Below are 24,491 nucleotides of genomic sequence, written 5' to 3' on the forward strand. Positions count from 1 at the left end.
CCCCATCCCCATCCTCCACCCCCTCCGCCTCCTCCATAATACAAGCGGTTCTCGACGTGAACTTCATCATTACTGTCGTAGGAACTGTCTTGTTTTCCTTTTAGTTCTGCATTTATCCCTTGATTAGGGAACGTTACAAATGTCGCATTGTTGTGACTATAACTTGAAGAAGCGTTTCCATTTTTCATATCGTCACATCTAAGCCCAACAATTGTCGTCAACAGTGCAAGGATTAGACAGAGGACCCGAGAACCTGTTCTCGAGGTCTCCATCTTCCACTTCACAAACTACACAAAACAAAATTTTGTACTACACATAAACCACGATATGACTTATATATAGGGTTGTGACAATTTTATTAGGATGTTGGATGAACAACTCAACACTGTGGGACCCCACTAACGTTGTAGTACCTCGAAAGCAGCGAAACCCGCTTGTCCCCAAACCTCTCCCACTAACGCTGCACACTGTTGCTTTCCAATAATGGACTCCCACCATAATATTCTATTTAGTACCGATAAAATTCATGTTTAATAAATTGAAAATAATTCATATATATATTATTTAGTTACGACTAAATGCTTGGCCTTTAAGCCTACGATTTCATAGAGCGAATGATAAAGCATAGCTTAATGGGAAAGTTGGGTTGCTGTGTATACCATCAACACCAGATATGTAATTTAAAATACATACCTTCCACCATACACGTGAAAACCAATACAAACTAAAAAATATCGATACGTTATTATAGTATTCAGGTATATCATAAATAAATGGTCCTATACTTTGCTTTAAATAAGAAAACTGAGGATCCTTGAGACTCAAAATGTTATGGCACAGAAATCTTCACCATTCCATTTCAAGTCTCGACCACCAATGTAATTTGGCTTAGGGAAAACTAATTATTTTCCAAAATCTTCGCGTATTAATTAAGACTATGATATGATAGTCTTCCACTACCTAATAAACAACGATATTTTAGATTAAGATAGAAGCAAATCTGTTGAACAAACAATATATTGCTTGTCTCCTTTCACAATAGATTAATTAGCTTGGGCAGTGTGTCAATCAAACCTGTAGTGGTAAGCTTTTGTTGTCTGTTTTCTTTTGTTTACTTCCCGCCGCGATGGACAATAATGCAATGCCAGACAGTGCTCTCCATCTGCAGCCATTTTTTACGCATTTTTTGTCAATTGGTGAGCAAATAGTTACCACTAATAATTTAAACCAAGCTATTTATGTGTTATTGTCCATGTAATTTTCATCTAAATATAGAAATGGAAAAACATATTTTCCATCTTTCTTTCCACCGCACCTTCCAAAAAAGCACAAACTTTCTTATCCAACGTTACATCTTTAAATCACCCTTTTTTAGCGTTTGACCAATTTTCTGAGTAATATAAAATTCTTAAATTGAGAATTAGGATAAATAAAAAGAAAAGGTCAAAAACTTAATCATTGTAGTTTTTTGGTAAAAATATAATTCATAGTTTATGTATACATAAACAATATAGTAGACAGCCAAGACACAGGTTGTAGTTACAATTAAATGTTCTTCCTTAGAAGCTAGTCCTTTTCCAAAAACTGCCAAAAAAGAAGTACGCGTATGGCATGTGTCTATAATAGATGGACAATGATATTTTGACAATACTTTTTGACAACTTTTTTGACAACGGAACACGTGTTATCATTTTATTGGTCTATTTGAATTTATGTTTAAAAAGTATTTAAAACGGACCAATCACAAACTGTCACGTATGCGTTGTCAAAAAGTTGTTAAAAAAGTGTTGTTAAAAGAAGTTTTTCCATAATAGATAAAGCATATTAAGCCTTCTATAAGATGTCACATTCTGAAAACAGCACAACAATTGTCCAATTGAAGTTCCTCCAGTATTTTCTGTGTCATCTGAAGGTAGGAAGAGTGGCCTTCTATAAGATGTGTCACATCGACCTGCAAAGCAACAAAAAGAAAAATGGCACCTTCACGCATAAATCCTTGAAAAATAAATAGCTGCATTGAGCATAAAATGGAAAATAGCTTACATTCTCAATGCCATGAATGTCAACAGATTGGATTCCAGCTAATCCTTTAGAGAGTAAACTGTGCATTAAAAAAAGATTGGAAATAAATCTACGACCTTGTGGTCTTTGACGTGTGTGATTTGTAGCACGTCAAAAATGAATGGAAATCATGTATTTCCTTCTGGTTAGCACATACTTGGCACGGAAAGTTACACCTAACGTCCAGTCATTGGAAGAGTATGCATTCACAAACCTTCCGGCCACCATCTGCATCATTAAATGGTAAACAATAAAAGTTCATGGATGGAATAATAAGAAAGATTGTTGAGAAGTTTTAGGTACCTTTCTAGCCTTCTCCCAGCTTTCGTCCGAAATTGAGATGGGTGATCCAAGCAAAACAACCCTTTCCACTATTCCAGCTGCATAAGACAGCATGGTATGAAGAAATTATAAAGCAAACAATATGAATTTCCAATACACATGGGGGATTCCAGATTACCATTGTCTCCTTCGGAGTGAGCCAAAAATTGAAGACATTTGAAAATAACGCGGGCTCCCAATGAAAAACCTACTAGTGTCACAGGCCTGGATCATACATAGAAAGCTACCAAATATATTGGAGTATACAATGAGGCAACATTATTGTCAACCTTTTGCGATTTAGATGGTGTCACCTGTTTCCTTGCAAGCCTGCCAACAGCACTTCAGAAAGCACCTTACCAGCCTTGTCTGATCTGCTCCAATAAAGAGAAAGCGAGGCTAAATATAATGTAAAAAAAATTAAATGGTCATAATATATGGTTCACAACACCCACGAAGACAAATTTGACATAATGGCAACTGAAACCATTGATGTCCGCAACCCAATTAATAAATTTGAATTCGGATTCATACGTATCAAAGTGTAGATATATGCAATCTTTGCTACTTTAAAAAATCATCATAGCTTTACTCAATGGATACTACGTACCAAGAAAGGCACTTACCTGTCCACTGCAATTGCCCATTTGCTGTCAATAATATCAAATGTGGTAAGTAAAGCTGTTGGCCATGCTAGTGCTGTAACTAGTGAGCTTAATACTGTCATCATGGCACCATCTTTCATCAACCGAATCGCAACCTCTACAATATTATTAATCACCGAAACCTTAAGTTTGATGTCAAATCTATTTAACGATAACTCGAACATATAAAGGGGATTCAGAGAAACTACGTGAAGTAAGCCAGTCCCGGACGGCTGTGCTCAGTGCAATCAAATGTTTAGACTCATATTGGAGCACGTACCTATACGCACAGGTTGTTAGTATAAAATATTAGAAAATAGGAAAATAAAATTTTAACACCATTTTTTGACACTCCACACGTGTCAAAATATGATTGGACGATTTCAAATTAAAAAAACAAACTTTGATTTTTTTCTTCCAAATATACTCCTGTCTCAACTTTTTTAATTTGAAATCATCCAATCACATTTTGACACGTGTGTGCAGTGTCAAAATGGTGTTAAAATATCATTTTCCTAAAAAATACTAAGTATGTAAATTCAGGAAGAGGGTGTTTGATTCCATAAGAATCATATAACATTCAGTAAAATTAATTAATAATTCATTAGAAGAAAGTTATTTACTGAAGAGGAGCACATAAGTTCTTACAAGACTTGTGAGTATTTACATAATCTTCCTAGTAGGTACGCGCTTTTATGAAAATAACCAGTTAAAGATTGGGAATGAAGTTTTAGGAAAAAAAAAACTTTACTAAATTATCAAATAGTGTGAGAGAAATATCTCAAGAAAAACAAAGCAACAAAGAGGAATCAAAGATAAAACTGCTTTTGAACACAGAAGAGCACATTGTAGAGGATATTTTTTTCATACCTCTCCATGTTATCATTGAGACCTTCCCAAGGTTCTACGAAATCTTTCTCCTTAAATACTTGCCCAGAAATGGAGATTCTAACTGCTAGGTGCTGAAAATTGAAAATAGAGGTTTCACTTCAAATTTCAACAATCATATCAGGGTATTTCACAATTATCTTCAATAAGATCCTCCTCGGTTCATCAAGTCAAGCACAATACAAAGTGCCTCCTAATGAACCTACCAAATGTTCCTGATCCAGCCAACCCTGAAACTCCTAATTGTCAGAAGTAATCAGTATAATGTGATGACATTTTGGAACTTACTCCTTGATTAGTGCCTCCGACACTTTTTAACTCAAATTCATCTAGACTTCCAATTCTTGTTGCCATCTTACTACCAGTAAGGCTAGCTCCAGCAGCTGGATTACAAAAGAAGCAAGTCACTTAGCATTAATCCATGTACATTGAAAAACTAGAAAAGTTCCTTCTGCCTCAAATAAAATAGGTTGGACGTATATTTTTAGCTGTTCAGTTGACGCTGAATGATTTCACAACGTATTTAAACCAAATTTAATTTTTTACACCTCCAAATGATGCAGCCACAGCCACAGATCCAGCAGCAGATCCTGTAGCAGTTGCGGCAGCTGCAAATCCACTAGCTCCGATGGCAGGAACAAGACCTCCTAGCGCAGGAGCCAAAGCACCCAATCCATGAGCAATTGCCGGGGCAGCCAAGCCTGTCAAAGCATTTCAATGATTAAAATATTGCTATTATCTCACCTTACTTTGAGTTAGAAATGCAGTATCGGATACATGCCTCCAGTTACAGCCATTAAGGCTCCTCCAGTTACAGCAGCTGCTCCTATGATACTTCCACGCTTCCATTTATCCAGGTTAGTTTCTGAACCTACAGATTCTTCTTCCTTAGCACCTTCTTTACTCGCTGAATTTATTATAGAAAGAGCAACCATAGCCTCCATTGCTTCCTGCAAAGTATCACGAAGAAGGTAAACTTTCAGAGATACAGAGCTGCCCGAAAACCAGCATAGCATTGAGACATTCGACCATATACATCACATTATCAAAGAAAGAACTTTGTTTTGTGAAATTCACACATCACAAACATAACATACAAGATTCACACGTCACAAACGTAACATATAAATTATAATACCATATGGTGTTTGAAATGCAGGCTAATATTCCAAGCACACAGACCATTTCAATCCATTCGACACCAAGCCATACAGAAAGCAACCGCAGAGCCACACGGTGACGAGCATCGTAGCCCTGCCTCGACTTGTCAGTGTCTGCCACACAAGCCGCAACTAGTGTGTACAGAACTGTCACTTTCTTCTGGTAACCAATAAGGGTTGCCTCCTCTAAAGATTGTTCAAACGTTGCGATTTCTAGTGTACCAGAAGCTTTTTTCTTTTCAGACAGCATAGCTGAGCTCTCCATGCTGTCACACATATCATCCTGGCTCCCAGTTTTCTGCCCACTTGAACAATGGGTAGTAGAAGTATCATTCAAGCTCAAAGCCGAGGCATCAACAGCTTTGGTCAACTCAGCTTCTTTCTTTGATTCACCACCTTCCTCTGACAGCAATGTCAACAACTGGAATGAATGCAACCATCATTTCATTGTTATATTTTAATTTTAATAAGAAAAAAAAGAAGTGATATGTAAGCCATGAAACATTTCTAATCCACAATATAGAAAATGAAAATGAAGGGAATGAACAACATACAGATCCAAGGTGATGTCTGAATTGAGAAGAGGAACAGGCAGTTTCCTTTATGCCTTGCCAGGAGTCTTCATCCACTTCAAGGAACCTGACAATTTTTATCATCATATTGTTATTAGGAGTTTAATCCTGATACCACTTACACTTCTAATACGATCGTTAGTAATTATTAAAAAAATCAATCATCATAATTATCATACACATAAATGCCAACAACCTATAATTTGATAAAACTATCACTTTTTAAAACTCTCCCTCGATTCAATTAAGATGAATTCTTATAAACGGGTTATTAATTTAATTTCAAAGAAACACGTAACAGAACAAAACACAATTAAAGATTATCTATACAAAGAGCAACCTGATAAGTTTAACTTTTAAGAAGAATCAAATAGAAAATTGACAAATAGAATAACCTATATATTCAATTATCATCTTACACCACAGAATCAAGACCCGTATATTACAACATTGATTTTGTTCTGTTTATTTATGAATACCTGAAAATTGGGTCGAGCAAATGAGAGTTCTGGTTAAACCAGACTTCTGGGTCATGAGCTTCAGAGTCGAGAGAAGCAGCCTTTGTTAGACGAATCTGAGAGTGGTGAAGTGCTAGAGCGAAGAGAGAAGCTGCTGTGTGTCTACAAGTAGGTGACAAGATCGAGGTTCTTTCTTCCATCATTTAAAACCAATAGATACTAAGGCGTGAATTGAACTGAAATGTGGATGCAATAATTGCAATCTATCATCTCCCTAATACTTCAAGCACGAGAAAAAGAAACATGCAGTTTTTTTAGATCAAAATGTAGACCTCACTGTTGCGATTTCCTTCACTTTTTCAAGCTTCAGAATCGCTTCTGGCTTAGACGAATGAGTGATAGGAAAGTGCTATTTCCTCTCGCACTAGCGGGAAACCATGTTGCTCGCCGTAACTGGAGCACGCTATCACCACCCGAAGGAAGGGCCATCCTCTATTTCCTTTTTCTTAAATTTTTTTTTTTTAATTTTAAAAATAGATTCTTTTGTTTTCCCGTTATCTAATTCAATCTACGTATACTCTTACACAGTGACCTTATACAAATAACATTATATTATAGTTTCCGCAGTACAAAAATAAGTAATAATTTATTTTGAACAGTAGAATTTTGAGAAAACAAAGAGATTCTAAAGATAGGGATGACTATATACATGATGCATCATGGTGATTTCTGTTTATGTTGTTGATGAGGAATGGGAGCACCGTGACCTATTCCCCAATTACCAGTAGAAGGGTTCCAAATTCCATAATCGTCTGCATCATAAAATCCATCACCTTCATTCATGTCATTAAGCTGTTCCGGTGTTGAAGATGATGATATCAGTGTTGTTGATGATGAAGATATTATTGCATACATTCCTATCATCACAACTACCATCTTAATCAACTTCAACAATATTTTTGAGGTCATGATTTTCGTTTGAATCATTGTTCTGTCCAACACAATTTAACTCATTTAACTGCTAAATGTAGTTTTTGCGTCACTCTAACAAAGTCTCATATTATAATGCTAATTTCTGTCTGCCATAATTATAGTTCACGATTTTTCTTCTGTTTTTTCTGTTCTATTTTTTTTTCCTTAAAACTATATATCATGTATTATAGCATTATAATGTTATAGTAAAATTGTTATTTACATTATAATATGATATGATAATATGAAGACAAAACTATATTATAATACCATAATGAATTATGGTATATAAAAAATGTTAAAAATAAATTAATAAAAAATTACTATTATTTACATTAGAAAATATATGTATTTTGGATTTTTTGTACATATTCAAATTAAGGGATAAAACCATATGTTTTTTTTCGTGTTTCTTTTCCCTTTTTTATATAGTTTTTCTATCATTTTCTTGTCGTTTATACATTCAAATGCACATCTGAGTGACTTTTCTAGTTTTCTCATTCATTTTCATGTTTTTTTAGATCGTACAAATAAATAAATGTTAAAACTTAAAATCAGTTAGCAATCATGTTATCGATTAAATAATGCTCTGAAACCTTAAAAAATCTGAATCCAATACTAACATACGTATTATGTATCATGTTCAAATGTAACATATATAATATAATTACAAGATCTTAAGACAAATATTATTTGTTTATCTTAAAATGGATGTTATTAATTAATAATAATAACTTCAATTTATTTAAGAGTGAGATAAAATTAAACATACTTAGACTAAAATAAAATAAAAACATATATAAGGGCTCAAAATATACTTAACTTTTTTAGAAACTATCCCTTGACAAAATTCTTTTGCTCACACAGAATGAATGATATATCATGATTCTTGCATGTTTTTGGTATCCTTGCATGCTCTTGGTGATAATCAGCTTATGAATAACTAATTTGTTTAATATATTTCTTGGATCTTAGGGAGTAAATTTAACAACTAATATGTTTTCTGATTTAGTGAGGAAGCTTGATGATATTTTGAGAGGTAAAGTTGTAAAATATTCACATATACTCCAATTTAAAAATAACATAATTATATTCAAACTACATGGTAAGGGTGAAATGAACAATGCGAATAATTTAACATTTTAATAAATTGTACGAAATTATTAAATTATAAGTATTAGCTATGTTAAATACATACAAAACTAAGATTAGGTCAAGTTGTCTTTATTGATGTAGTTTGACAATTTCAAAAAAAATAATAATTGTGTAAAATAAGGTTGATTAAAATTGAAAACCTTAAACTTTATCTTAAAATGTAAAATATATCCACGTGATATAAAATAATTAAGTGTTTGATTTTTCAAGAGAAGTGACATGACGTAATATACTCTTAAGATAATTTTAATATAATAAGAACTCAACTTTATAATTCAAGAGTGATGGTTATATCCTTGTAAATATTAATAAAAACGGCGGTTTTTAAGTTGATACGGTATAACATAAACTATTTTTTATGTAAGACGTATTAAAATAGTTATTGTGGAATAGAAGTATTAATAAATTATTATAATGTTCTTTTTTTATTTAGTTATCTGATATCTAAACTATCTTCAAATAATGACGTGATTATAATGTAAAATTGATTAGGTTGGGCCAATAAGAGTGGCTCATGGAGTTCTTAATACAGAATAATAGATTTCCAAGTTAATAATTTGATTTTATTTCTTACGAAGTCATTTTAGTTTATTAATGGCAAAAGTTAATAAAAAAAATATTATAAATAATATAATATCATATTTTAGGATATCATAAATGAAATTAGTATAATAGGGAGTGAGGAATGTTCTCTCTTTCTCTTCTCTCGACGACGGAAGGCGGTCTGTAACTCGACGGCGGCTGATTCAAAAGAAGGAGGGGCAACAGAAGAAGAGTGAAACCCTAATCTCAGTGAGTTTTCTTCACTCTCGCACACCTAACCACCATTGTTTTGAGTTTTAAAAAAATCTTCTCTTGGACCTCGCCAATTCGATTGCAAAATCGCGAGTTTGGCCGAGTTCAACTATTCTACCAACTTTATATCAAAATTGAGCTCATTTATGAGTTGACTTATGTGTAGAAAGGTAAACTCGTACTAGTTAACGAGTTAACTGGCAAGATAATCATGAGTTAAACTATTAAAACAATTACTCACAGAAACAGAACTGAAAAATGGAAATTACTGAATGCTTATGAAACTGAAACAAAAATCTAGGATTAACTACTACGAAAATTTTAACAGAATTGAAAGAGATAGGGTAAGAAAGATAGAACCAGGAAAGAGCTGCAGTTATTAATATGTGGATGATGTGAGAACTGATATTAGTGCAGCAGACATGCAGCTTAGTAAAAGAAAATAATTAGATCTTCCAGCATCGATTTCACACCTCCTTCAATGAAATCTGCACCATTCAGTGAGAATTTGCAATCATCAGGGTTTATCAATTATTCATGTATGACTGAAGCTTATTTGTGATATTCACAAGGATGCATTTTATTGTGTATTAACTGGAAAAACTAAAAAAATGTTCAGAACACCGAAATTTACGTCCAAATCAACTTATTACGAAGAAAATCTCCCAAGTTCATGATATACACAATGGACTTTGAACTTCAACATGCAATCTTTCAATTTTTTCCCGACTTTGGGTTCACCAATGGTTGAGCTGGAAGAGCACTTGATCTTTGCTGGACAAGTTCATTCACAGTTGAAGCTAGCTGTCCTATTTGAGTCTTCAAATCCAGGATAGTTGCTTCGACGGAGGGACCAATTCTGCTGTTTTGATGTTGTGCCACATATCCTTGTGGCCTATATTGTTGATGTTGGTTAGTAGGGCCTTGAATTGCTCTCAAAAGCTGAGTATTAGGTGTAAGCTTAGGTACAGCTATGGTATTCTGGAAATACTGTGCATGTGGTAGAGATGAATCTGCTGGAATGTAGTTTGGGTTAGGGATCCATCTCGGCTTGCCTTGCTGCTGATTCCCCTGCTGGTTCTGGAAAATTCCAGCCACTATTTGTGCTTCCAAATTGGCTACATCTTGCAGCTGTGGGCGTTGGTCCGTGAAATGGTCACCCGCAGCACATAATCCGCAATGTTTAACTACACCATTAACCTACTGATTCAAGGCCATCTGCCTCATCATTGTAATCAATTCCAAAGTTTTGCTGCCTATCTTCGTATTATCTTCAGTCAACAAATTTTGTCCTTGAATAGCATTTACTTCAAGCTCATGAACTCCCCTGATGGTACTTCCCTTAATGATGAACTGCTGGCTGTTTTCAGCGATGTTAGAAATCAAGTAACGGCCTGCAGCTGGTGTCTTATCCATGAACACCCCTCCACTAGCAGCATCAAGCAAATTCCTGTCAGCCAAGGTCAATCCTTCATAAAAGTATTGTAGTAGGAGCTGTTCACTAATTTGATGATCAGGACAGGTTGCACACAACTTGTTAAAGCGTTTCTAATACTCCGAGAGGCTCTCTCCTTGTGATTGCTTAATTCAACTGATTTCCTTTCTAAGATGCTGTCCTAGATGTGGGAAAGAACTTCTCCAGAAATTTTCTCTTCATTTCTACCCATCCAGCTATGGGCTTTGGTCGAGAGAACAACAATGTTTTGGCTGCATTACATAGAGAGAAGGGAAATGTGTTCATTCGAACCACTTCTTCAGAAATGTTGGCCGGTTTCATGGTTGAGCATACAATGATGAACTCCATGGGTGTTTATGCATATCCTCTGCAATCATTCCATGAAACTTTGGTAATGATTGAATCAGTCCAGATCTCAATTCGAAGCTAGCTGCTCCTTTATTATGAGGAATTTGAATACGCAAGGGTTGGTAACCAATATCCTAATTGGCAAGTGATAGTTTTTTGGCAAGTATACTGAATCGTTATAAGTAATACAGTGGATAAGTAAAGTATCGTTCTTCCAAGAGACTTGTGCAATATTGCACATGACAATTCTTCCTTTTATAACTCAATTAGACATCAAATACACAAAACAATACAAGAAACTATTTTTGGCATTTTATTAAACAGTTGGTGTGCCAGTATTGGTCTTTGACTAACATTACAGTAACATCCTGTTCAAGCATTCGCATAAGCGTATCTTGATTTAATTCCTTAAAACAAGTTCTAAAATTATCTATTAAATTATTAATTCCTTAATTAATTAAACAGATAATTTTGCATTAAAATCAATGTTTAGAATGACCAAAAGTACAGAAGCTATTCCTAGCATAGTCACTTTTAATTTCTTTTCTTACGTTTCTGGTTCTAAAAATACTTTCGAGTACAAAAGAACCTTTAAAAAGAATTATACCTCTGTATAATCTAAAGCAAGTCAAGAAAAGAACAAGAACAGAGACATATATTGCACAGGAAATTTACATTAATGTATCGTCATGCAACCAATTCCAATGAACAGAAAAACTAGCCTCTCCTAGACATCTAAAACGTACTCTTTACAGCAATTCCTTGCAGAGAGTGAAGTCTTGATGTCTTGAAGGGTCTCCTGATCTCCAATTTTCGAGAGCGTTTTTCTATTTTTCGTGTTAGGAGATGGTTTCTTCTTGTCTGTCACATCTTTTAAAAGCCAGTTAATTTAATTAATTCGCTCAGCGCAAAGGTTGGTGTGCGCTGTGCGAATTAATTTTAATTCATGCACTCAACTGCTGTAATTCGCTAAGCGCACAATATCTGGTGCGCTATGCGAATTTTCAAAATGTTGCCCTCTTTTAATTTTCATGATTCGCTCAGCGCACAGGCCTTGGTGCACCGTGCAAATTTCTTTTTCTGGCTCTGCGAATTTTTGCTTGCGCTCTGCGAGAACTGGTTGACAAATTCCAATTTATACATTTTTTTCTGAACAATAATTTAAGTAACAATCTACTTTCTATTACAACATCTCACTGAATAATAACATAAATAATTGCAAGATTAAGATTATTTATAAGTGTAAAAATAATTATTTTTCACACTTATCAGCAAGATCCTTCAATGTTCTTTCCTGCTGTCCAGCCATCTCCTCACAGCTACCAATTCTTGTTGTTTCATAAGGAGCAGTGAACTCTAAGTTCGTCTGGTTCAGCTTAGCCTTTTTCAACAATCGCAAAGTTCTGTCAATCTGAGGGTCAAATTGGAACAATAGACCTGATTTCGACCTTGTCATGCATTTTAAGCTCAAAATAAACTGGTTAGCTCACACAAAAATTCAGAGCAGCAGTAAAAAGAGAAAAATCATCATTTCTAAAATTTCTAATCTTCAAACACACAACACACTAACTCAAAAATCACTCAGATTTTGCCTCCCCCCGACAATGACGCCATTTGATAAACTCTTTTGTCACTAAGAATTTATGCAAAATCGATTTCCTCACTTCTATAGTATGGTGTGAAACCAAAGATAAATCCTAGGAGAGACAAACTAGCCTTTTGCCTTTGAGTGTGTGCATATGCAAATCGGAGGAAATATAATTATACTAATCTAAACAAACTAAAATCAACCTAAAAAGAATACAAATCGTGTTAAGAGAACCTAAATGTAACTCTGATTAAATTCTTAAGTCAGAAAAACTAAGAAAACTATGAACTAGGTGTACTCAACTTCAACTTTCCTAAATGCACTAGAATGGAGTTTTTCACAATGTAGCTATCCTAACCTAACCTACATGCTTAAACTAACTCAATTATACTATTTAAACTAGATACAAACCTATATGTCCAAGGAATGATTGAAGTCTTGTAAGAATATCTAGTGATTTTGTGGGAGGAAACGAGTTATTTAATATTTTGCTGGGTATAGTATTTGTCTTATAATTACCTATTTCCAGAAATATCATTCTGAAATATCTTGTTCCTGAGTACTTAACATTCTTCCTCAAAACAAATGCAACAATTTTCGTTCCCTGACAATTTTAGGCAACTTATTTGCTTTGGAATTGATGGAGGCCAAATTTTTTCGCTTTCTCAAGATTGTGGGTGTTGGATACAAAGCCAGAGCTGAAGCTGCAGGTCGTCTATTGTATCTCAAATTGGGGTACAGCCATGAGGTGGAATTAGCTGTCCCTCCTGCTGTCCGAGTGTTTTGCTTCAAGAACAATGTAATTTGCTGTACAGGAATTGACAAACAAAGAGTGCACCAGTTTGCAGCTACTGTTCGGATCTGTAAGCCTCCTGAAGTTTACAAAGGCAAGGGTATAATGTATGTTGATGAAGTTATCAAGAAAAAACAAGGAAAGAAGTCTAAATAGTCATATAATCTTTAGGTGATTTCGTGAAGTCTAGACTGAGATGTACATTGGCTACACTCTGTCTGCACAAATTGCTATGATCAACTCTAGCCTTCAAACAAATTTAATCTCGGAATCCTTGAACATTATGGTAATCATTTATTTGCTTTGAAATAACTGTAATTTATTGTTTCAGTAGGATTGATATGTACCTTTAGAGTTTATCTTGCTTTGCTGAGACATTTTGTCTAAGAATATAATATTATTTTGAAAGGCTCGTTTTCTTTTCTTCCTTCTGATGGTTAAAAAAATTATTATAGGATGGCTCGTCTTAAATTTAACCTCACCTCTTTCCCATTTTCCTCACCACCATGTTTTATTTTACTCTACTTTTGATAATTAAAAGCTCTTTTGTCTGCATTTTTACCCATGATTTATAACTAACTTCAATTTTATTTTTGATCTGTGCGCATTGTAACGGTTTATTTTGATGTTAACAACGTGGTTAAATGCCTATATTGTGCTCTAGGCTTTTAATGTAAAGAAGCTTGTTGTGCTGGACGAATCCACCATAGAAATAATCTGTAAGGAATCTGAATGATCTTTTCTATTTTGTTTTCCCACGTAGGGGCTGCATTATTTTCGCCTGAGAAAACAAAGATTCTGAAGATAGCTATGACTATATACATCATGGTGATTTCTGTTTATGTTGTTGAGGAATGGGAGCACCCTGATCTATTCCCCAATTACGTCTGGATCATAAAATCCATCACCTTCATTCATGTCATTAAGCTAGTGTTGAAGATGCTGATATTATCGCATACATTCCTATCGTCACAACCACTACTATCTTAATCAGCTTCAACAATACTTTTAAGGTCATGATTTTCGTTTGAATCACTGTTCTGTCCCACACAGTTCCACTCATTTAACTGTTAAATGTAGTTTGTGCGTCACTCATTTAACCTCATTATAATGCTAATTATAGTTCACGAATTTTCTTCTATTTTTTCTATTCTATTTTTTTCTTAAAACTATATATCATATATTATAGGCACTATAATGTTATAGTAAAATTGTTATTTACATTATAATATGATGATATGAAAATACGAAGACACAAAACTATGTTATAATACCATAATAAATTATGGTATATAAAAAATTACTATTATTTACACTCACAAAATTATATGTATTTTAGATTTCTATACATATTCAAATTAAGGGATAAAACCATTTTTTTTCGTAGTTTTTTTGTTTTACCTTTTTTTGTAGTTTTTTCTATCTTTTTTTTTGTCGTTTATACCTTTGTCTTTGCTCAAATGCACATTTCTTTTCATGTTTAATGACTTTCTTTTCTATTTTTCTCATCCATTTTTATGTTTTTTCTAATTAGTAATAATAACTTCAATTATTTAAGAGTGAGATAAAATTAAACATATTTAATCAAAACAAAAAAAAAACGTATATATAGACTAAAAATATACTTAATTTTTTTAGAAATTATCCTCTTGACTTTTGCTCACACTAAATGAATGATATATCATGATTCTTGTTATTATTCTTAGTAGTAATAAGCTTGACGAATAATGATAACGGTTGATTTTATGATTTTTTTTTATATACTTTCATGAACAAAAGTTTATAACTTTTACTTTGTTTTGTTTTCAAGTTTAGTATGTTTTTATGTTTTCTCGTGTTTTAATTGGTATATGTATGTTTTACCTTTAAACTCTCTTTGAGTGTGTGAAATAAAGAAATAAGAAGCAATTATGTGAAGAAAAAAAAAACAAGTTAGAACTTGTGATTTAGTGAAAACTTATACTTGTAGTTGTTCTCATGTAAGTATATCGAGAGTGTTGTTATTGTTTTTACTACGATTAATGATTGTGGCATGTTGTATGATAATCTTAGGTAACCAAAGAATTGAACTGAGTTAAAATCTATTGAGTCTTACCACTTTTGACTTACTTTGCTTGACTTTCATTGCTAGTAGTTCTTCATTACATGCTTACATTGAAATAAGGTTATCTTTCTTTCTCTCTTTCCATCATATACCTAAAATAGTTATTTGTGTTTTCAAAGAACCCTCGTGTAATTCTTTGAACATTTAAAGAAATTTATCTTCACTTTTGAACCCTTGAACTTTGTTGAAAACGACTAAGTGGAGGAGAAGTTATCATGAGAAGGGAAACATGAGTAACAATTATGAATTGATGTTGGTTGATGTGATGCATTCTTTTATGTATGTCATCTATAAAAGAAAAAAGAAAGATAAAAATAGAAAATAAAAAGGAGAGAAAAAATGAATAAAGTGGTTGCAAGGTGGTGTTTGGTTAATGCTCTAGATTTTAATTAGAAGAGAGTTGAATGATAAGTTTGGAAATGAGAATTGGTTTCTTATCTTTGGTTGACTAATGAAAACATCTTTATTGTGTGAACTTGCTTCTTAGTTATTTGTGTTAGGTTTGACACCACCAAAAAGACCTGAGCCCAACCACATAAGGGATTGACATCACTATCAACCATAAAACCTTAAGGCAATGGGTCTATATTGATACATTCGCAACCACAAGTACCCTTTCGTATTGTTGTTCATCTCAACGGGACATGTAGTTTACTATGAGACAACTTCAATAAGATATGAGTCCAATTGCATAAAGAATTGACATCACTTTCAATAAAAAACTATAAGAAAATGAGTTAATGGGTCTTCACCTTTATATGATACTCCACTTTTTCATTTCTATCTAATGTAGGATTTAAAATCACATTTAAATTCCCAACCATTTACAGTAAATGTTTTCGTGAGTAAATTTATTTGACAAAAAAATGGAGAGAAAATTTAAATCTTCCCTTTTGATTCCTTTTTCAATTTTTAAAAAGAAAGAAGAAAAGATATCCAAATATCTTTTTTTAATCATTTATTGAATCCAAATATCCAAATTTAAGTCATTTATTTACAAATATCTAAACACAAATAATTAATTTTAATATACAACCAAAATAAATATTAACGTAATTATTAAAGATTGAGAGTGTAGAATTAGAACAACATTCCATAATGAGTTATAAAAGAACTACTTTATTGACTATTTGATAGATAAAATATGACGTAAACAATTGTGTATATATATATTGTATACTATAGATTGAGAATAATATTGTATGCATAGATTGGGATAGTACTGGTATTTGTTGGTTTATAAGTAAAGAAAGATAAATGATTTTCTTTCAACTTAACAAGTACTTGCTAATCCATTTTTAAGGGTATATATCATTGCTGAAAAAACTATTTATAAAAAGAAGATAAAAATAAAATAATTAATATAAAATGGGTATAAAAATTTGTATATCAGGGCAAGTAAAAGAAATTGCTAATTTAAGTAAGATTATTAATTAACGTTTAAGATCAACTTAATTCGTTTTCGTATAATAAGTTATGTATGGATTATAGAGGCTCTAACAAAAATATATATATAAAAAAAGGAAAAATTAGTGGCACGTGTCAGAGAGGGGGTGACATTGACACGTGAAGATGAGTAAGATTTTGATCGAGGGTCAAAATAGTGAATGAGCTTGAAAATTTTAGCGCGGTTAACGTAACTGTTTTATGTCTGGCCGGTGGGTGCGGAATCCAGAAGCGTGGAAAAGAACACAACGGTTTTGCCATCCATTACCAAACCTGTTCTGCTGTCTCTCTTCCTCCTCTCCGTTCTCTCTTTCTCTGGTCACCGCCGGTGACAAGGATGCAGAGAATGGTAATTCTGTTTATTTCATCATCCACATTTTTGTATTAATTGAATACAATCAATTATTGATTTGCTTCCCAGACATTTCATTATTGCGTGGTTTCGTCTTTCTATCTGTAGGGTTGAGACGCTGCGTTTAGGAGTGCTAAGTGCATTTCTCGTGGATGGTGAGGACGAGAGACAGACCGTCCATGGCGGACGCCAGAGAGGAGCGGGGGAACTTTGCACTTTCAAATGCTGAGGAAGAAAGGATCTTCGTTTCGATCAGAGTAAGACCTTTGAACGAGAGAGAAAGAGCGAGGCACGATGTGTCTGATTGGGAATGTGTTTCTACCAACACCATCAAATTCAAGAACAACGGCCATGCAGAGCAGCGTCCTCTGTCAATGGATACATATACCTTTGGTGAGAAACATGAAGCTGCTACTTCTACCATGTCCATGTGTAGCCTATACTGATATCATTAGGCTTCACGTGAATCGTTATATTTTATGGATTTTTGAATTTTCTTTTCACAATTTGATATCTCAGTTTTCCAGGTATTTGTAATCTATGTCACAGTATTATTATTTAATCTGATGGTGTATTGGAAACAGACAGGGTGTTTGGGGAAAAGTGCAGTACGAAGCAGGTGTATGAAGAAGGGATTAAGGACGTTGCCCTTTCTGTAGTTAGGGGTGTCAACTGTGAGTAATCTTCTTCTTGTTTGATGATTCCTGATTGTGTAATGTGTTTATTGCTGTGTTGGCTGGTAGTTTCTTTTTTCTTTTAAGGGGTTTCTCATTGGTGAAACGTAATCTCAGCTAGCATTTTCGCATACGGGCAAACAAGTAGTGGAAAGACGCACACAATGACCGGCATTACTGACTATGCAGTAAGGGACATATATGAATACATAGAGAAGGTATAGAACAATTCATATCCTGGTCTCATCTTGCAATGAAATGGATAGTGTTGTTCTTCGATAGCTTCCGAAAGGTTGACATCTCGTTACATTTCAGCATAAAGACAGAGAATTTGTAGTCAAGTTCTCTTCCATGGAGATCTATAATGAAGCAGTTAGAGATCTTCTCAATGCAGGTTCTACTTCACTGAGAATTCTAGACGATCCAGAGGTAAGTTGGGTGGTATAATTTGATTGCTCTGTTGAAGAGTTCCTTGCTTAGTTCTTTTGAATGATTGAGAATATATGCGACTCAAACAGAAAGGGACAGTTGTGGAGAAACTTACGGAAGAGACACTGACAGATAGGGGACAGTTACAGCGACTCCTTTCGATATGTGCAGGTATTGGGTGCTCAATTACTATATTGTTTTACGATTTACAGCTTTATAGACTTTCCGGTGCTCTACTTCAAGCCATATATGCGTGTTTTCTTGCAGCTGAAAGGACAACGGAAGAGACAGCGATGAACGAAGCTAGCTCCAGATCTCACCAAATTATTCGATTGGTATTTCTTTTATCGTTAAATTGCTTAGTAATTGAGATAATTCTTCTCATTTTATTCCTAAATTTTTTCAAAATGATGATTCCTGCAGACAGTTGAAAGCAATCCTCGTGATTATGCAGACGTCGCAAGATCTGGAGCTCTATTCGCCAGTGTGGTATGATCTTAGTCCTATCCCACATATATTATAATACGATTGTCTCTGTTTGTTAATTGACTCGTAGATGAAATGAACAAGATTTGGTTTCTTTTGTACAGAACTTTGTTGATCTAGCAGGAAGTGAACGTGCTGCTCAAACATTGTCAGCTGGTACAAGATTGAGAGAAGGTAGCCACATAAATCGTAGTTTACTGAGCCTTGGAACTGTAATCCGTAAACTAAGGTATAATTTACTCTTACGTACTAATTTAAAATTTGGGTAATTATACCTAATTGCTTTAATAAATTAGGTGATATAGCTTGACATGATTAGTCCGAAAAATGACCACATAAAGTATGTACAAAGATCCATCAGATGAAACTAAAGGCACGATATATAGCCAGATTCTTATATCTTTGAATGTGGTCACTGGTATGATCATGATTATGTACATGGATCCGATCCATGAAGTTCGGCCAGTGGATAATGTTCTAATGAATCACCCTTTATGGAAAAAAGAAAAACAATATAGCCCAGACGGTATCTCATAAATCAATCATTGTACTTGAGGTCACTCTTCCATATTTTTGCTAGATGAACACCGTGATAATAGACATTTCCGAAGAAAAAAAGAGAAAAGAGTTCATATGATCAGTGATCCAGTCTGATAGTAGAGATATAGGGAAAAATAATAACATAAAATAGTTACTCTAATTTTATATTTTGTTGCTTCTTATTCTCTTTAAGTTTGTTCGCCATGCAAAGACAGGATCTTGATACAGTTCATTGAAACTGTTGCTTAAATATGCTTATTCAAATAAACGAAAAATTAAAAGAATTAAATAATTAGTTTTTATATAAAAAACAATGCGTCTCCCGAATTTATTTCAAAATTTTATGATTGAAATATATCTAAATTTTAAATTTTTCTATTTTGTTGAATACCTGGTTTCAAGTATTGTAAACTTAATTCAATTTGTGTATATAATCTGTTAGTTTGGGCATTACTAACTTTTTTCTAGTATAGAAGGATATATTAGCTTAATCAAAATATCGGATGAGGACTAAAATATATTGGTAGAAGCTAAACTTGATCAACGAATCCCTCGACTTAAGCTCCCTTAAAATGGAAATGGATTTGTGGTCGATAATGCTTCGATGACACTAGTGTTCCATTTGAAGATCCTGGTTCCAAATTCGTTTGCCAGCCATGCAAATCCTATTTAAATTTAAATTTGCGTAAATATAAAAAGAACTAGAACTAGCTATTATAAAGGGATATTTTTGGGAAATTTAATCGAAGCATGGTGTAGCCAGCTTTTTACTAATCGTTATAGAGAAACAAGACTTACTTTAATTAGGCGCTGGAGCACCGTGTGTCTTTTCGTGCATCTGCTTCTAAAAATATTTGTATTGATTCATCTTTTGACTTGGATATTCCTGGCCAACGTTTTTATCAATGAAAGTTCTCTTATTTTACAGTTCCTTCTATATATTTTTTCTTCACCTTGTTAATTCATCAATTGCATTTTTTAGTATAAACCCTAAATACTAAAATATAATTATTGTATGCAGCAAGGGAAGAAATGAACACGTACCTTACAGAGACTCTAAGCTTACTCGCATTTTACAGAACTCCTTAGGTGGCAATGCCAGAACAGCGATCATCTGTACCATTAGTCCTGCAAGGAGCCAGAGTGAGCAATCAAGAAATACTCTGCTTTTCGCTGGTTGCGCAAAACAGGTGACTACTAATGCTCGGGTCAATCAAGTGACGTCAGACAAGGTTTTGGTAAAACAACTGCAAAAGGAATTGGCCAGATTGGAGAATGAGTTAAGGAACTCCACCCCAAATACCATCTTACTCAAGGAGAAAGAACTCCAAATTCAAAAGGTGAGGGCAAATTCAATATTCTTTTGTTTTAATCTATTAGTTTGGTTGCGGGTCATTTATATCGTTTTAATATTTTTAGTTTTTTTTTTCAATTTAAAATGAGTATCTTTTTTTAATTTTTAAAATTAATATTAATCTTTTATTCTTTAAAACTTGAAAAAAAATATTTTAATCTTTTTTGTCCAGACCTCTTGTACGTACCTAAACACGTAATTATAGTGAATACTTAACCAAAAATATTTATTATACACGTTAAAAATATATATAACAATATGAAAAAAAGATTAAAATAAAATATATTTTAAATTACAAAATTAAAAAACTAGTTTAAATTTATAGAACCAAAAAAAAAATTATATACGAAGTATATTCAATTGAATTATATTTTCCAGCAAGTTGAATATTATACTTTTTGTAGGATAAAGATAATTTATTCCATGGTTTTGATGGGACAGAAAACAAATAGCCTGAACGCCTACGTCATGACCATTTCTTTCAGCTATGAACCATAAGAGTAGTTTCATTGTGTGTGTGCGTGTTATACATATATATATATATATATATATATATATATATATATATGAGAAAATTGATGGATATGATTCATAAATTAATTGTTTTAAATTTCTGGTATATGATGGCTAGGCCACAAAAAGGGGTTCCAGCGTTGAACCGTATAATTATCTTTTAGTCATTTCGTTTGGCAAAAGACATTAATAATCATAAACAGCGTACTTACGAAAAGAATATAGAGAAGGAGACGTTTGGTGTAGAGCATTCTATTTTTGATAATTTTTATTCAGTTTATCCTTTTTTACTCACATGATTCGAAAGCATGCAGATGGAAAAAGTGATCAGTGAGTTGACTCGGGAACGTGATCTCTTTCAATCTTCTGCTCAAAATAAGCTTCAGTCTGCTGAAAAAGATCAACCTCTAAGAGTAGGCAAACATTCAGCCTCTGAATTGTCAGGAGCTAACAATTTCCTTCGCAGGATGGACAGCGCATCTGAGAATCTTGATATAACAACATCCAGTTTACAGCATACTGGAAATTCTGATGACGACTTTCTTTTGGATGGCAATTCTCCAACGTTTGTTGGGCCTGATCCGTGTCAGGGTTGGGAGGAGATGGCCAGCAGAGCTGCTAAACCTGAAGATGACTGCAAGGAAGTTCCATGTATTGAAGTAAAAGAAGTGGAAACAGACCATAAAGTAGATGTTAAATCATCCTCAGGGAATGAGCATTGCGAGTTAAATCCTGCTGTCGTAGATAATACCAACAACCTTATTGTGGTCCTCCTAAAGGAACCCAATGGGTCTTCTACTCAAATAGATAAGGTGGATCAGGAATCTTCAAAACATCCTCACATAAGTAATTTGCAGCAGAAACCCGCCACACCTCACCTCAAGGAGCCGGAAAAGGTTTCCGGCACATTCCCAACTGAGGTTGAAAGGAAAAACTCTAACAGTTCGGTTTGCTACGAGGACAAGCTACCCGAATCAAAGTTGCAAGCCACAGAAAGAAAGTCTTCCAGAGAAAGATCTTTAATTCAAGAGATGAATGCTTCAGTTGAAGACGTAGAATCCCTTTGGGATTCTGATGCGGAGGATACTTCCAGCGTCCTCAATTTTGTTGTAGGAATGAACGAAAGGGCTAGGCAAAAGCCAGTGGACGAGGACATGGATAATATTATGGTAAGCACCAGACGCACCCACTAACACTTACTCTAATGCTGTCTGTCCATTTTGCTATACTACTCCAATAATTCTAAATTTTATTTTATTTATCAGGTACGAGCAAGAACATCTGGAACCGATAAACGTGTGAACAGAGTCAGAGGTGTCAGTTTCAGCGGAACTCCGGGGCCTTGGAATTTTGAGACCCAGCTGAGAGATACAATTCAACTTTGGGATGCATGTAATATACCCTTGGTACATAGATCCTACTTTTTTCTTCTCATCAAAGGCGAAATTTCGGATGCAGTGTACTTTGACGTAGAGCTCAGACGTTTGTCTTTCTTAAAGGACACGTTTTTTAGCGCAACAAACAGTACAGGACATGGTTCAGATGTCACACCAAATTCAAGGTAAAATCTTTTTGTTTGATGAATGGAGTTTAAACATGCAATTCGCATTTATCTTTGCCAATATGATCAATCAGATTGGTTGATTCTCATTGTGACCTGGCAGTCCCCTGCATGTGACTTATTTTTGTTGATATGTAGTCTTCACATTTTAGGAGATGAAATTTTATAAGTTTCTTCTTCTTAGTGGAATGTTTAAAGGACTAGTTAGATGATGTTGAGAAATTAATTCGAAGCAAATAGTTACATTGGGGATTCTATAGTAAAACTGGATATTACATACACTGAAAATATGAAGATCTTAATCATCCCATGTGAAACTTTACATCAATAGTACTGTAAAAATATTTGTCATGTCCAATATTTCATTTTGTTTTTCTACTTTTTAATGATCAGTTTGATGGCACTGAATCGTGAGAGGAAAATGCTAAGCAAGCAAGTGCATAAGAAGTTTTCGTGGAAGGAAAGAAACGAACTTTACGTGAAGTGGGGTGTGGACTTGAAGTCTAAGCACAGAAGTGTACAGTTGGCATGGTGCTTATGGACGAATACGAAAGACTTGAACCACGTAAGGGAAAGTGCAGCACTTGTTGCGAAGCTGGTTGGTTTTGTAAACTCGGGTGAGGCCTCAAGGAAAATATTTGGATTAAGCTTCTTATCCCGCTGGAAGCCCTAGGAATCCCATTCTCCCAAGGACACATCATCTACTCTTTTGTAGACCCTGCTTCTAATCATCTCAATTTTTTGTGCAGCCTTTTCTTTCCCTCTTCCCACTCACATTTGAGAAAACCACGAATAGTGGGATACGAAAAAAAAAAGAAATATCATTTGTAAGAAATCAAGAGAAATTGAAATGATAGTAATAATATTTATGGAAAAAAGAAAAAGGAAAATACAGAGACAGAAATGAAAAATGAAAAATGAGACCAGTGATACGATGGAAAGAGGTGAAAAATTGTTGTTGTACAGAGTTTATAACTTTTTGTAGTTACATAAATTGTTATTTAATGTTAATGTATAAATATGGAATAATTCTACAAAAATTATAAAATATTTCTATTAATCTTATTGACCAAATAAAATAAGTGCTTAATACTTTTCAAAATTATACCCAACTCTCTACTCTTTACACGCGTCAGTTTTTCCTTTTCATATTTTTTTCCTTTATAACATTAAGAAGTTCTTCTTTCTTATTAAGAACATTTTGTCTCAAGGATCAACATAAAAAAAATCACATATATTTTTCATTAATCTAGATCAATGGTCAACATCAATTCCAACGATTTTATCTAAACAAGTTCATTCAAATCTCAATCCAAATTGACTCATACAACAAATTATTCACCTTATAAACTAACCTAATAACATAAATAATTATCAATCATCAAAAATCAATTACTAAGTATCTCAACCAACACACTAAATATAGGCTAAATATAGGTTTTGCTTTTGAAAAATTAATGTATTAAATGAACTCGTAAAACTCTGTACCTATCATGCTTGCTACCAAATCCTCCATTAATATTGATCACTATCACTAAACCAAGTCATGACAAGTTTAACTCCACTAACTTCCTAAGTATGATCATATTTCATATCATATGGTCTGCCATCTAGTGTTTCCTTCGACTCATACCGCCTATAGATGTCGTACTCTGTATGAGTTAGACATTAGTTGAGATCAGGATAGTCTCAATTCCAAATTTCCTTCAATACACTTTGACACATTGCACAATAGTATTTTTCCATGAAAATAGCTATTAGGACTCAATCACACATAACTACTTCAAGCAAGGTTTTAAATTAATTATTTATGATACTTGT

General features: G+C 33.8%; 2 protein-coding genes across 5 annotated transcripts; one reads left to right on the forward strand and one right to left on the reverse strand.

Moving 5' to 3' along the window:
- Positions 1-1,740: 1,740 nt before the first annotated feature.
- On the reverse strand, positions 1,741-6,783 carry LOC106761428 (transmembrane and coiled-coil domain-containing protein 4). Of its 4 annotated transcripts, none has more exons than XM_022781017.1 (16): positions 6,442-6,783; positions 6,126-6,340; positions 5,629-5,713; positions 5,097-5,495; positions 4,696-4,864; positions 4,463-4,615; positions 4,203-4,297; positions 3,897-3,988; positions 3,236-3,306; positions 3,009-3,144; positions 2,697-2,756; positions 2,522-2,607; positions 2,365-2,441; positions 2,219-2,289; positions 2,044-2,101; positions 1,741-1,951 (listed from the first exon to the last, which is right to left on the reverse strand). In XM_022781017.1, exons 2-16 carry the CDS (start codon positions 6,305-6,307, stop codon positions 1,844-1,846), a joined length of 1,842 nt encoding a protein of 613 aa, XP_022636738.1. In that variant the 5' UTR covers positions 6,308-6,340; positions 6,442-6,783; the 3' UTR covers positions 1,741-1,843. The 4 variants fall into 4 exon arrangements, with proteins under 4 accessions (XP_022636738.1, XP_022636737.1, XP_014500467.1 ...); XM_022781016.1 differs by having other exon boundaries at positions 6,437-6,783; XM_014644981.2 differs by having other exon boundaries at positions 6,126-6,783.
- Positions 6,784-16,868: 10,085 nt separating this feature from the next.
- Positions 16,869-23,506, forward strand: LOC106760482 (kinesin-like protein KIN-7I). The gene is made up of 11 exons (XM_022781019.1): positions 16,869-17,506; positions 17,698-17,787; positions 17,905-18,005; positions 18,103-18,216; positions 18,306-18,551; positions 18,640-18,705; positions 18,807-18,931; positions 20,264-20,582; positions 21,424-22,278; positions 22,375-22,670; positions 23,064-23,506. Exons 1-11 carry the CDS (start codon positions 17,266-17,268, stop codon positions 23,341-23,343), a joined length of 2,733 nt encoding a protein of 910 aa, XP_022636740.1. The 5' UTR covers positions 16,869-17,265; the 3' UTR covers positions 23,344-23,506.
- Positions 23,507-24,491: the final 985 nt, after the last annotated feature.

This window comes from Vigna radiata, chromosome 5, assembly GCF_000741045.1.
Source record: "Vigna radiata var. radiata cultivar VC1973A chromosome 5, Vradiata_ver6, whole genome shotgun sequence".
In the NCBI taxonomy this organism is placed as follows: domain Eukaryota; kingdom Viridiplantae; phylum Streptophyta; class Magnoliopsida; order Fabales; family Fabaceae; genus Vigna; species Vigna radiata.